At 33.7% G+C, this 15,687-nt stretch overlaps 2 protein-coding genes across 5 annotated transcripts in view; both read left to right on the top strand.

The window, feature by feature from the left end:
- LOC120769806 overlaps positions 1-15,687 on the top strand; it is a 271,930-nt gene that overhangs the window by 180,888 nt on the left and 75,355 nt on the right. The gene's annotated exons all lie outside the window — the stretch shown is intronic.
- On the top strand, positions 1,645-4,562 carry LOC120769807. The gene is made up of 2 exons (XM_040097008.1): positions 1,645-2,057; positions 2,440-4,562. The coding sequence occupies exon 2, from the start codon at positions 2,470-2,472 to the stop codon at positions 4,297-4,299; it is 1,830 nt and encodes a 609-aa protein (XP_039952942.1). The 5' UTR covers positions 1,645-2,057; positions 2,440-2,469; the 3' UTR covers positions 4,300-4,562.

Genomic DNA, 15,687 nt, shown 5'->3' with positions numbered 1-15,687 from the left:
GTTGATTGGCCCACATGTTGATGGTTATTTATGTCCTCACGACCACTTTGAAAACGCTATATCCACACGCTAGTTCTGATTCGTCCGCCTTTGAATCTACGTCGCTTTTTCCGCCACCGCCACGCATCGCTCCATCTCCATCCTTCCATCAGTAATAAATATATATTGAACTTACTTTATAAAGTGAATTCATATTGTTAAATACACAAATCAAGTGTTGAAACCGGATGTTTTTTTATTTTTAAATAAACAAAGTTTAGCAAGTGGTAATTGAAGCGGGTAGTGATTAAACAAATTGAAACGTTTCGGTAAAAGTTTTACCAATTTTAAAACTAAAATTTAATGTTGGCTCTTTGTTCGAAGCCCATTTACGCAGCGATAACACAAACATACTGACAGCTAAACACAATAACTTCACTTCCAATCAATGAAATGTCATGAAATTCTCACTAGACAATCGATAAAGATCCCATATTCTAATGCACCAGTCAACATACAGATGGCGCCACCAGGGGGCGCTAGATTCAAAAAACATTACCATCCCTTTTTTTTGGACATTGACCGGTGCACCAGTTTTTATTGTGTCAAAAGTAATTGGCTGCATATTTTCTATTCTTGTTCTCAACACTCCTGATTAAGAGCGAAGATTTAAAAATTTTAAAGAGATTTTAGTATCACTAATACATACAGTAGCTTATGACTACATTTAAGTAATATCTCTCTTACAAAAAAACTCAAAACTCAACGGCCTTAAATTTTCAAAGTTTTCAAATGGTATAAGGTCATTATTTTTACACGAGCACACTAAAGTAAAGAAAGTGGCGATAATCTCAAAAAGAAGACGCTTACTAAGAGGATAAATCTCAATATGTGCTGCATAATTGTGCGAAAATGTGGAAGAAATAAAAAAAAAAACACATTACAAGCACGTATATTTATCAAAAAATACAATATGATTTAAAAAAAATACTGTAAATGGCACAAAAGACGAACATAAAGCATAAAGCGAAGAATCAAATATAAAAGTAAAGAACTGAAGAGTAGCTACAGCTAAAGCAGCAAATAAAACCGACTATTGCGCAGCAATAATAATATTGTCAAAATGCGGCACAAAAAAGTAAAACCAAAAACAAAACAAATCATAATTTTTTGTGTGATGAAGTCGCGTTCGGTCGGATTAAATGGGATTTTCTTGCAATTATTGCAGTTTTCCTTAGTTATTACTTTTTCACTGCCGAACTCGTCGTCGTTGCCACTATATACTTGCATTCTATTATGTATAATACATATTATCTAGAATATACGAACCGATACGTATGTAAGCTTTGTGCATATTTGTCGTGTCTACACCTTCTTGGTATTGTACGACGTGCGCTTAAGAACATTGCAATGAAAGCAAAAGTAACGTTATTAATTCGCCATGAGATGCTTGCGATCTCTGACTGGAATGCTTGAAAATAAAATTTTTTTCTATAGTAAATACTAAAACAATGAGAAATTGGGGAAATATAATAATTTTTTTTCGCCAATTATAGCGCTTAAAATATTCAGGTTAAATGCATTATAATGTGTTGGCACAAGTTTACTATTAATACTTTATTTCATAAATAAATGAAATCTTTTTTATTTATGAATATATGTGGGAGTGGAACCTGTGGGTCAAAGGTCCACACGTAGCGGACGTGCCTTTTAAATGCACCTCTGACCAAAACTATACGAACATATGATCAATTCGAGCTAAGTAAGTTTCCAAGAAGTTCAACATTCCGAGAATCATGCAACACATTAATTGGACGATCTTCGGAGAATTTTAAAGTGAAGCGACCGTCGAGCTAAGTAAGTTTCCAAGAAGTTCAACATTCCGAGAATCATGCAACACATCAATTGGACGATCTTCGGAGAATTTTAAAGTGAAGCGACCGTTGAGCTAAGTATGTATTACAAAATATAGTAATCCAAATTTTGAGAAAGGGAGAGAAGCTTTCTGGGAAGTGCGAGGCTGCAAAAATTTAACTACAATGAGGCAGAAGGGTTAGAGAAGAAAAGGAATAATGTATGTATGTATGAAATATTGAAGAAATGAAATTAAAACAAAGTAGCAGAAGTAAAAAATGTAAATGACAAAAATGTATGTTTGTATAAATTGGTATACATATGTAAGTTTGTTGAAGTAATGTTAATGTACATTCCAATAAGAATTAGCTACATTTACAAATGCTGCGTAAAACATGCCTGTTAATTTAATTTGCTGATATGTATGTACTTATATCTGAAGAAGTCAGTAGAAATACATACATACTTCAAAGTAAAATTTACTTTCATAAAAATGTTGTAACTTAAAATGAATTGGTATTTACTTATGTACATATTTAATTGATACAATATTGCTTAAGAATAATTTATATTTTAAGATGTATATGTATATATATTTCTTTTTAGAAATTGTAATCAACATAACAGGAAAAGACAATGGACGTACAGGATATTTTGAGTTTGACAGTGGTAGCCTTGAAGGATAAGTTACGAGAAATTGGACTGAGTGTTCAAGGTAGGAAATGTGAATTAAGAGATAGGTTGCTCTTACATTTCGGACATGTGTTAGAGGATGAAGATGAAGATGAAAGCGAAAGTGAATTACGTTCAGTGACAATGGTAGAGGCACCAACCTCTCGCCAAGCCAATATAGTGTCCAACCCGCAGTTCACACTGAGGGATGTGGAAGGAAGTATTTCCTTATTTAATGGTACAGATGAGCTCAGTATTGATAAATGGTTAGAAGAGTTTGAGGATAACGCGGTAATTTTAAATTGGAGTAGTTTACAACAATTTGTGTTTGCAAGGCAGCTTCTTAGAGGGGCAGCTAAATTGTTTGTGCGTAGCCAGACAGGAATCAGAAGTTTTAGTTCTTTAAAATCAGCATTAAGAAGTGAGTTCGGTGTGAGGCCAACGTCACTCGATATTCATCGCACATTACAGAATCGTCGAAAGAAAAATAATGAAAGTTTTCGTGAATATTTGTACACTTTGATAGAAATTGCCAAGCCAGTGAATTTAGATGAAGAGAGTCTAATTTTGTATTTTATTGAAGGAATCCCGGATTCGAAGGTAAATAAAACGGTTTTATATCAGGCGCGAACAATTCAAGAGCTCAAAGAGCAGCTAAGAGTATACGAGAGGGTACATGATTCTCGACAGCCATCAAGCAGAGAGAAATCATGGCACGGTGCATCAACGCCGGTAGAACCAAGGGTCGAAAGAAATTGTTTTAATTGTGGAAGTGAATTTCATTTGGCTAACGGTTGTGATAAGATAAAGCAGATAAAGTGTTTCAAGTGTGGACAGATAGGTCATCGTCAATTTGAATGCGATCGTAGAGGCGAGGTGAATATTAAAACAGAATCAAAACGCAGCAACGCTTTGACTGTTTGGAGTAAGAGTCACATTTTTAAACCAATAAAGATGGGTGACTTGATAATTAGTGCTCTAATTGATACGGGTGCTAACGTGTGTTTGATGAGACATGATATGTATAAGTGTGCAGGGATTTCAAAGCTTAGCGACAATCGTTTGTTCCTGGGAGGGATTAAAGGCAGTAAAGTATGTACACTAGGTAGTTTTGAGGCAAATATCGAAGCGGATGGGATCCATTTCATAGTAACTTTCCATGTTACAGGACTAAATGATTTGCCATGCGAAGTCATTATGGGAAACGATATTTTGAATAGCATAAATATTTTTTGTAGCGAAAAGGGCGCTAAATTCAGCAGGAAAGAGCTGAAAGGTTTAAATAATGAAGATAGTTTAGAGACAAGACATGTATGTCAGAGTAAAAACGAAAGCAATATCGTAAGCGACAAGGAGTTTAAAGTAACGGAAGTAGAGGACAACGCAATTGCTAGTAATTTGGCCTTAACCGAATTTACTGCACTTTGTGAAGCCTTTGAGGAAAAATATACCACTCCAGATACAGCTTCAAATCTTGATTTAGGTAATTTGAACGTAAAGATTCAGGCAATAGATGATATTCCTTTTTACCAAACCCCAACACGTGTTTCATGCGCTGATCAGAAGAGAATAGATAATTGGTTGAGTGAAAGGCAAAGCAACTCTGAGTATGCTTCTCCAGTTGTTTTGGTTCTAAGAAAACATGGTACGAAAAGGATTTATGGTGACTTTAGAAAACTAAAGGAAGACATAATACGGAACAATTTTCCAATGATGACATTTCAAAACTGGCTAAAAAGAACATCTGTAAGATACAAAGAGAAAATAAGCATAGACGGCAGGTATGATGTTTAGAGGGTGAGCGAGAACAAAGGGCCACGAAATACTGTTTCTGTAGCAGAATATATGAAGGGGTGAAACACTTCATTCGGGGCGAATGACGGTGCAGGACGGCCGATTGTGGGAGTGGAACCTGTGGGTCAAAGGTCCACACGTAGCGGACGTGCCTTTTAAATGCACCTCCTGACCAAAACTATACGAACATATGATCAATTCGAACTACACTCGAACAATATTCGAAATATACAGTCGAGCATAGTAGACAATAGTTGACTAAAACAGAAGTAAAAAACAATAAAAATCCTTACGTCTGTTTTAGACGGAATACGCATATTGACAGAAATTAGTGAAATTACAAAAAAAAGAGTTCGGTCGTGTTCAGTGAGGGAAATAAACAGAAAGAGGAGGAAGGATGGTTTCTTTGTACGATTCCTGGAAATGAAGAGGATTGACCACGCTGATTTTTTTATATACACGCGAATTACGCCACAAGTATATGGGCTTTTGCTTACTCTTGTTGAGCCCTTTTTAAAAAAGAATTCGTTGAGGGAGCCTGTGCAACCGGAATGTCGATTAGCTTTGACATTACAGTAAGTTTGTTCATTTTAATATATTTTTATTATGTGTTATTCTTTTTTCTGTTTCTTAAAGATATTTGTCACAAGGAACTTCGTTTCAATCGTTGGCATGGTCATTTCAACTGGGGAAGGAAACGGTTAGGCGCATTATTCTGGAGACAGCTGAAGTCCTTTGGACAAAGTTAGGCGCTGTTTATGTATCTGAGCCTAATGAAGAAGATTTCAAGCAAATTTCTCAAGACTTCTGGGAACTGTGGAATATGCCCAACTGTGTTGGATCTATTGATGGGAAGCATATCGCTATTCGATGCCCACCTAAAAGCGGTAGTCAATTTTTCTGCTACAAAAAATTTTTTTCTATTGTATTGTTAGCAGTGTGTGATGCCCGATATCGGTTTACCTATATAGATATTGGTGCATATGGAAGTCAGAGTGATGGTGGTGAGGACTTTTATAATTGTGCATTTGTTTTTTTTTTATTAATATTATTGTTTCTCTTTACATGTAAAGGTATTTTTCAAGTGAGTCGATTGGGAAAGAGGTTATTAGATCATAAACTCCCCATCCCTCCAGCGAAAAACTTACCAAATACGCAACTAAAAACTCCACACCTCTTCGCTGGTGATGCTGCCTTTCCTTTAGTGATAAATTTAATGCCCCCATACCCTGGGGGAATGCTACCAAATGAAAAAGAGGTGTTTAATAAAAGGTTATCAAGAGCTCCTCGCACAATTGAAAACTCTTTTGGGATACTAGTAGTGCGTTGGCGAGTTTTACTAACAACATTACATTTATTTCCTGAAAATGCAGAAAAAATTGTTTTAGCGTGCGTTGCCTTACATAATTTTATTATGTTTAACAACGTTAATGCATCTTCGTATATTGCAAGCAACTATGCTGATTGGGAGGACTCTAATGGTGATTTTCATGACGGTTTATGGCGTAGAGAAGTTGAAAGTAATATCCCATCGATTATGCAATCTTCCAATTTGCATCATTACGGTGGAAGAAGTTCTTTGGAAATTAGAAATAACTTATGCAGTTTTTTTAACACTTTTTAAAACATATTCTAAAATCACATATCTAACATCATTTCGAACTTGTTTATTTCTTTTTTAATAAAACTAAATGGAGTTTAATTAAATTCATTCAATTGTTTTTATTATAAATTAAAAGAAAAATACTTCAGGAACAATTACTCAAAAGAGTTCAGGTACATGCATTTTATGCATCTTTTTATAATAAATATTTTTGTTATTATAAATATAAAATATACTAAAAAAATCAGTGCTCCAAGCGTTTTAAAAAATAAGGAAATCATGTTGAATTCTTTTCAATTTCATTTTTGCCTATTTTCGCGACGTAAGCGATATAATTCTGATATCATTTTTTCTTGGAAACTGTCTTTGACACTGGCAGGTCTTGCATCAGACACAAAACAGTCGTCATAAAGGCCTCATCAGTTTCACTTCTTTCAGCCGGCGCCGCTATCTGCTTTTCTATGTTCTCCATTGTTGCGCCAAGTTTCTGGTAGAGACTTTCAAGGGAGAGACTTTCAAGGGAGAGACTTTTTTGTTTCTTCGGAGGTGGCGATGAAATTTCATTTACACTATCAGTCGTAGATGAATCCAAGATAGAGTCTGCATTTGCTTCTGCATTATCACGAGTGCTGTACAATGAAAAAGTTATATTTAAAAACATTAAAATTTATACAAAGTACCTACCGACGCGGTGTGACAGAGTCTCTCAGAAACATCATGGGTTTTAAAAACGCCATTCCTCTAAGTAGCTCATTCCGCTACCTGATGGAGCTTCTAACCTTTTTATTTCTTTACAGAAGCGCTCCCGGAGTAGCTTCCATCTATGTTTGCATTCTAGATCTTTTAATTGAAACAAACATAAAAAATATTTAATACAAAAATATATATTTCTATAACAGTGTTAATACATACCACTTTTACCGCATAGTTCTGCGATTGCTTTCCACGCTTTGTCTTTATTTACGAGATTGAAATAAAAGGCATTTTTTTTCTCGTACAAACATTTATATTTTTCCACACTCTCTATTAAATTTTTTAAAAAACACTCGTCGTCCTCCATATTCAAATATACAATGATTTTATCTGTTGACAAAACACTCTTCTTCCTTTTCGTTTTCAAATTCAAAATGATGTATCTGTTGACAAAAAGCGAAAACAGCTGATTCCGTAGGGATAATGCGACCAGTTTCGCATTTTCCTTAAACAAATGACGTTTGAAAAAAAAAATCTTAACGAAACTTTGTAAAGTACATTATAGTTGCAACATATAATTTGTGTGTATTCGGACAGTTGCTTACGCTGGCTTAAAAACATTATAGAAGTAAAAACAGAAGTACAGAAGTATTCAGAAGTGGCAGACAAGCCGCTGCCTGACAATTAAAGTTATGATAAGTTAAGTGAATTTAATAAAATATTAAATTAATAATAAGTTGTGGAAAATGTGAAAAACTAAAATGTAAAGTTATAATAAGTTATGATAAGTTGACAATTAAATGTTAAATTAATAATAAGTTGTGGAAAATGTGAATTTAATAAACAAAACTAAAATGTAAAGTGAGTTTAATAAATTATTAAATTAATAAAGTTTATAATCCAAAGACTACATATATGTGAACTATGTCCATACAATTTATTCAGATCTGACCACTATAGCTTATAGCTGTCATACAAACTGACTGAAAATCACGACGTTTTGGGAATTTTTCTTTATTTGATAAGATAGCCGAATTTTGGTGTGGATTATTCCTATAATAATGCTATAATTTCCGAACAATTTATTCTGATCGAAATACTATTGCATAGAGTTGCCATACAAACTGAGCAATCGAAATCAAGTGCTTGTATGAAAAACTTTTTCATTTGTCTACATATATATCTTCACGAAATTCGGCACAATTTATTGTGTGAAATATAGGTATAACCTCCGAAAATTTTTCGGATCGAACGACTATAGCATACAAACTGAGCGATCAAGAGCAATTCGTTGCTTGAAAAACGATTTATTCGACAAGATATCTTCACGAATTTTTGCAGGAATTATTTTCTAAGCCAACGCTATAATTTCCGAATAATTTATTTGCATCGAAACACATACATTTGCCATACAAACTTAATGATTGAAATCAAATTTTTGTACGGAAAAGTTTTTATTTCATTTTTGAAGGTCATTAGTGCACCGAAATTTAAGTTCTTGGCTGTACTTACCTTATACAACTTACTCAGCATACTATTATAATTTTCAACACGCAATATGCATTTATATTAATTAATATTTTTTCTGTTTACCCATCTAGTTTCATAGATATATTCACTCACACCACGCATTATAACACAATGCCATGGCCAGGTGCCAATAAATTGTAATACTCACCCGCATTAAGTCTAATATTAATTGATTTTCTTAATCTTTCATCTTTATTTAACCTGAGAATCAAAGACGAAAGCGAACACAAATGTCTAAACAAGCTGTCACTTTCATACATGACAAAAGCGCCAGCACCTGCTTGATAAATGCGGCTTTTATTTATACACGCACAACACATACTATATGCTACACATATAAGTATGTAGCGGTTTGCTTAAGAAAAATATTTACACACATACATACATATGTACATGTAGATATGTGTGCTTGGTTGTATTGCACAATTGTTTGTACACGCATACCAAATCTGGCTTGGGGCTGCACATAAATTATGTTTGGACAATTAATTAAAAGTGAAAACCACTAGCAAGGCAACAAACTAGCGGGAAGAGGCGAAGGGTAAGCGCCAAGCGTGGAGGTGTAAATAGAAGTTGTAACAAAAACGTAGCCAAATCGCCACGAACACATATAAAAGCACCACTTATGATTTACATAAGTGCAATAACTGTACATGTGTGCGCCGCAATAAATGTATTTCTGTGCGTATATAGCTGAGGGTGTCGGTGAACCGCCCAACAACGTTCGATCAGCATTAAAACACTCTCACCTTTGTTACGTGCTGGCTTGATAAATGGAGCTTTCGGTTAGCAAAGACACTCACGCACATGGCCGCCCAGTACGGCTGTTGTTCTTGTGCATTTTACACACACACACTTACCCACTCACGCGATAGAAGCTGGCATAGCCACATTGAGGTGCTCGGAAAATTAATCCCTGCCGCTAAAAGTCCTCTGCACGACTCTACTTTGCACCATAGTTTCTCTCGATCCACACACGCAAACACAATTACTATACACATTCAAGCAACAACAATGCGGAATTAACAAAGGTAACAACGAAATTTTACGTTTGCTCGCCATTTACATATTTGTATCTACAAACACATACACACGTGCGCACACAGGCACACTTGAGAGTGCAAATAACAATTTAATAAATTTTGCGAAATTCCTATTCTTCCAGCATCACACCAAACAAAGGTGCGCAAATAACGGCAAATCCGAGCACACAAACTCCCAGCACTGCCACCCACATTTATGGGCGTGCCTTTGCACACGGCATTCGTATATCAGGTGTTCAAATCGCCTCCACACATGCATACACATACACACGCACAGTCGATAATTTTATGGCGCATATTTGTTGTTGCCTTGCGAACGAAATTGAAATCTCATAATCAGCATTTCTGGGCAACCGTAAAGTCAAATGAATTGCTGCTGATTATTGCATTTTATTACAAGTACACTGTTGCTGACTTTGATTTTCAAATCACAAGCGCACTTACTAAATGTGAATGTGCTCTTATATTTACATAACGCTAGATGTGCGCGTGTGTGTGTAGAACATGCATGTTCTCCATACAAACATCTACATGCGAGAGTATGTGCATAGGTGTTGTGGATATATGCACTTAATAATATTAGGAAGCCGGGCTGTTGGAGGTGTCTGTGTGCGCACATATTCCCTTTGCATGCCAATAATTCGATTTTACGTTTATGTTTCGACATTGTGTTTTTGTGTACGTGTCAGCTTTATTGAAATTTGATTTAAGTTCTGAGTGTGAAGTATCTATGCGGGTAGTGCGTGGGATTAAGTTAATACACAAGCTTGCATACATATATACATATGTACATATATACATAGATATGAGTTGTATACAAACGTATCTTGATATATAATTATATACGTATCTCATTGGTATTCACGTACCGGAAGCCGAAAAACTCTGAGCTTGAAGCATTCGTACTAGTTTTTTAGTAGCTGCAAGCAGATCAGTTCATATCCGTTTTGGTGGCGGCGATAGATGACACTTGTAAAAGTGATTAAAGATTAATCTATATTTTGAATAAAAGAAAATAATAAAAACTTTTGAGGCTTAAATACATAATTTCGATTAATTATAATCAGTTAGACCATTTCTATTTTAAGGGGGTATACTAGTCTAGAGTCGAGAGCTGTTTGGTTATTATTAAAAAAAAACATTTGATATTTTTACCATTCATTTTTTTTTTTTAATTTTACTATATTTGAAAATTAGAATTTTTATTTATATTTTATTCTGATTTGAAAAAAAAAACATAAAAATAAATATTTTGTTTGATTGAGTTATGCGTCCTTGAAGTAAGGGCTGCAAAAATACCATCTACTGGTCGCTATAATTTCTACCTTTGTGGTCAGCTGAAAATAAAACCATAAATGGATTCTTAATTAAGGGATTACATGGGTCTTCTCGGGCAAGAACTGAATTTTTTAAAAAATTTTTTCTCACATAAAAAATTAAATATTTTTTTTTTAATTTTATTGTTATAAACATATACTATTAACCAAGAAATTTTGAAATTTTTGGAACAAAATATTTTAAACTGGCCATTACGACGCCATTTCCGGTGACCTCCTTGCAGGATCATCTAAAGTGAAAAAATACGTATTTTACCTAAAACCTTAGCTTAGAAATTGGACGATGGAAACAAATAAAAATTGGACTTTCGGCAGTCATTTCAACAAAAAATTAGAATTTCAGTGAAAGTTTCGCTACATTTTTTTTCAAATAGTTTTAATAAAAAAAGGACCTTCGTTCAAGTATTTAAGAATTGTATCTCAAAAACCTGTGTGAAATTTCATGAATATCAGTTGAGTAGTTCTCCAGAAATCTTGACAACCGACTTCAAAAATGAAGTTTCGAGAAAAAAGCGTTTAAAGACGCCGCACTAAGTCTAGCTAGCCTCGAGCGCACAAGCTCTCAAGGCTTTATTCGAACCCCTTAATTCGAATGTCGCTATCTCAAAAAGCTGGAAAACTGATTTTTTTCATAAAATGGCGGATACTCAAAAATAAAGATTTCCACTAACTTTGTCCAGTTAAAAAAAAAATGTTACAAATTTCAATTTTTTTTGTTACCTTATGTGATAGAGAGATATTTAAGGAATATTCTTCCATATTTCTAGTAAATCGGCTGATTTAAACTTGAGATATCATGGCGACCGTATTAAATAAGCTCAAAATACTTCAGTTTGCCACTACACTTAAAATAATTCCGAGTACACAGTAAACCAGGCGTTGGCAGTATGCTTCTTTGACAATTTATACATGAAAGTATTTGCACGTATAAGTAGTTTTCTCTCACTAACCCATACAACGAAGCTTGTTTAAAAAATTACAAACAATTTTTTTTGGTTTCTAATGTAAATTTGACTTTTAGAATTATTAGAAAGTTTAAAATAAAACTCACCAATTTATATTGAATCAATATTATTGATATTTTATATAACAAGCATAACAGGAGTTATGTGCAATATGTTCGTTTTAATTTATTTTATTAAAAATAATTTCTCAAAAAAAAGAAAAATGTTTACTTTGGGTTACTTTGCTTTTGGTTAACACAAATTACAACTCTGAAGGAAATAACAACCAATACAAACAATTAATTTGTCAAATAACCATATTTGCATTTATTGCTCTTCTTAGCTGGTTTACTGTGTACACGGTTATATGAACTATCGAATTAAGAAAAAGAATTCTGATTTACGAGTATTTATATTTCTGGACTAGAATACACTCTTAATGGGTTTTAACTACTTGGAAGTCACAAAGAACGTTTTTTTTGTAATGTTTTTTAAAGAGGCATTGTAGCTAATAAAAAATAATAATATTGTACATTTACAAAATTTATGGTATCTAAATAACCGAGTATTTATTTTGTATGTCCTTGCTCCCGTAGCCAATCTACAGTAAGGCTTCCGAAAAAGGGGGTCTGGCGTTAACTAATGTTATTCGAGTTAAACTTAATTTAAAGACCAAAAAATATTATTATCACAATAAAGAGTATTGGTAATGTTCAAAGTACTAGTAAAATTATGGTTATGGAAAAATTTTGTGAAAATATTTACGCTTCTCTGATATATCTAAAAATATATTTGTTACTATTACAAATTAAAATAGTATAGAAGTGCACTACACCCGATAATCGAAAAAAACTGTCAACATAACCTTAAATTTTTCTTGCTCTGACGGGATTTTTTCGCGCTCGGCTCACTTTTGCCACAATATTCGGCCGATTGATTACACAGTACAACAGCTAATCTGGGGGGTGTGAAATTCCAAGTCCGGGTGATGGTACTAGGTCAGTATAGTAAAACCCTCAAAGGGTTTGACGTTCGTATGTGTCAGTTTTTTTTTATGACCTTTTAAATTTTTTCCCTATCTTGATGTTTTTTCGCTTAGTTTAACATTTTGGCAAAACCGTAGTTTAACAAAAAACAACAAAAAAATACCTAGACTGGACATAAAAAAGAAAAACCTGACCTAGTACCATCACCCTGACAATAATCCCAAAAAATGTTCCACGGTGTTATGTATCTGTTACCTGGTCTTAAGCATAGATCCAAAACATATTGCCAGTAACAATATGTTTCATGATATCCTGGTAGTCGGAAATCGTTGTTTCACAGACGTGTTTTTTGAAAAAATTTAGTGATTTTGGAAGCAATCGTCCTTTCACTTGGTTTTCACTGATCTTTCCAATGCCAGTAGATCTTTGACTTTTAATCGTCGATTCTCAAGCACCAATTTCTTTATTTTATTGACGTGTAGATTATCAGTTGATGTTGATGGCCGTCCTGGACGTGATTCGCTGTAAACGCGTTCTCAACCGTCTTTGAACAATTGGTACCAATCAAAAACACTTTCTAGCACCAAATAAATTTCATCGACGGCCTTTTACAACATTTTGAATGTTTCGGAATCAGAAATTTTAAATATGATATAATAAGAATCGCCGATTGCGCTTTATGTACTTCAGTAAGCTAAGCGTATAATAAACACTGAACCTTATGTTAATCTGACATTTGGTTCCAATCTAGAAAAAAACACCAAAAAAAAGTATTTCGAATGGATTTTTGAGCGAAATTTAAATTAAAAAGTCTTACTGTTTTTTGCCCACAAATAGTATATACATATACATATATCCGAGTTAAAAAATTCTTAGAAAACCTTCATAAATATGTACATTCAATATACTATATTGAATACATACATATATTAATGTATAACCTTTAAAGCTTCAATTTTCAACTTACTACTATTGAAGCTCGCGCTTACGATAAAAGCCGCTGAGAAATGCAAAATGAAATTGAATGCCTTTATTTTCGTAATATGATTTTACTTCTGGGTCAAAGTACAAATTTGCGCTTTTGATAGTTGTTATTACATTAAATTGTATTGTAATATAGAATTGATTTTATTGCATCCCGTTATTCGATGCACAATGCATGCAATCAGTTTTTTGCTAATTGCTTAAATTAGTTAAAGCCCTTTAAAAGCTCCAAAGCGCCCACATTTAATGTATCTGTACATTATATATATATATGTATAAATATGTGGTTGTATTTGTAAATTACATGAAAGTACACACATACGTATATACTCACATGTTAGTGTGTATTTGTAGCTAGATTTATGCAGGCATAAAATCGCCATGAATTCAGTGTTGTTCATAAGTGAATTTTATAATTATAAATAATTTATTGCAATGAGCAGCAAACCTGCACGCGCACACACGATTTCAATCGTTTTGCCGACATTTAATTTATAATTTTTTATTTGCTTGATTTAGTAATCATAAGCCGGCAAATTATTATTTGCTGTTGACAACTTAGTTCGCCGCTGTCGAACCATGAATATATGTATGTAGATGCGATCTGTTATTATACTGTAATTTGTATTTAATTTATTACAACAACAATTACCAATTGCTATTTTATATTGTTGAAAACTAAAATTGAAAACAAAAACAACTTTTGAACAATTGTCTATATATCACTATTTTATAAATATGTCATACATGGGGGTATGTACTAAAATAATACATTTTTTTTATTATTTTGCATATTTCAGGCAAAAGTTTGCCCCGTTTATATTGTAGTATAAACAATATTTAAAGGATCATAAGAAGTTGGCTGAAAGCTTCATAGGCTAGATAGATAGTAAAAATTGAGGTTTTGCACTGTGGCCTACAGTCTATTGTGCCCTGTTCATAAACTAACGTAGAAACTAAATTTTTTTTGATAAAATGTGATTTTACCTAATATTCAATACACTTACCTTCGAGGGTGATAAAAAGTTTATAGCGATCGTCTTTAGCCTGAAAATGAGTATCAAGGTCCACCCTCTGACCGCCGATTGCACTCCGGTGTGAAATGATGGAACCATGTTGCATCTGTTGTCATACTATATATCGACGCAAAAATATGGTTTTATAAAGATTGAGCAGCTTCAAACACTGCTAAGAATGATCAATTGGTTTTTGTTCCTGGTTGATTGTTAGCTCGCGCAGCACCTACCTTGCACAGATCTTTCGTCTACCCGAATATTCATTCACAATATGAGTACTATATATCCAACACGATCTGTTGATATTTTTATAGTCTCAACTCTGTCCAACAACTTCACTTTATGGTCCTCAGACATTTTTTGGGGGCTTTGTTTTAGTGTTTCGGTCGGTAACAGCTTCTTTAGAACGTCCACTGCTCTCATCGTCCTTGCTGCTTATTTCACCTCGTCACCACTGCTCAACAGTTGTTTTTCCGCCAAAAAACATTGCCTTGTTAATACACGAAATTTCTTTTGATCCATTTTTTGTAAACTATCACAAGTTGTTTCACTCAAAATGTTATACCCCATAAAGTAATAGTTCGACCGATGTCAAATTTGTTCACAAAAAAACTTTTTTCTGATCTGTGTTCTTTAAACTCAATTCCTTCATTGGCCAGTATTTTGGTTATCTCAATGAAAATTGCAGAATATATTTGACTCATAGCAGTATATCTTTGTGCTTAAAATAGAGAAAATTGGCCGAACATTTGACCTAGCTCCCATATAACTAATATCAGGATTTTCGCACATCCGGCTGGCTTTGCTATCATTAGTGAATGTATGTGAGGTACATTGATGAAACCCAAGGAACATTATTGAGTATATGGCATGATAATAGTTAATGGATAAAATCGGGTCGATACTACCCCAATGCCCATATCCTACATATAGTATAATGATTTTCATTTTTGTAACAAATATCATGCCGAATATGTCGGTTAGTCTAATAGTTATATATAGTATATGTAAATATGTATATATAAAATTGCTTGGATTCCGATCCTCTGGTTGACATTTTACACCTTTCCCTTTCCCTGGATTTGGTTCCTGTAAGTTGCAAGAGTATAAAATGTTCGGTTGCACCCGAACTTTATCCTTCCTTATTTGTTTTTTGTCAAACCGATGTTTGGGATTAGAAATATTAATATTATGTTAAATTGAGATTTTCGGGGTACAATAAATAATAATTTAAATGTTAGTTCAATTATTT

This window comes from Bactrocera tryoni, chromosome 2 (genome assembly GCF_016617805.1).
Source record: "Bactrocera tryoni isolate S06 chromosome 2, CSIRO_BtryS06_freeze2, whole genome shotgun sequence".
NCBI classification, from domain to species: domain Eukaryota; kingdom Metazoa; phylum Arthropoda; class Insecta; order Diptera; family Tephritidae; genus Bactrocera; species Bactrocera tryoni.
This window is presented reverse-complemented; position numbering and strand designations above follow the sequence as displayed.

Coding starts and splice junctions, on each gene's coding strand:
- LOC120769807 (XM_040097008.1), top strand. CDS start 2,470: ATGGACGTACAGGATATTTTGAGTTTGACAGTGGTAGCCTTGAAGGAT.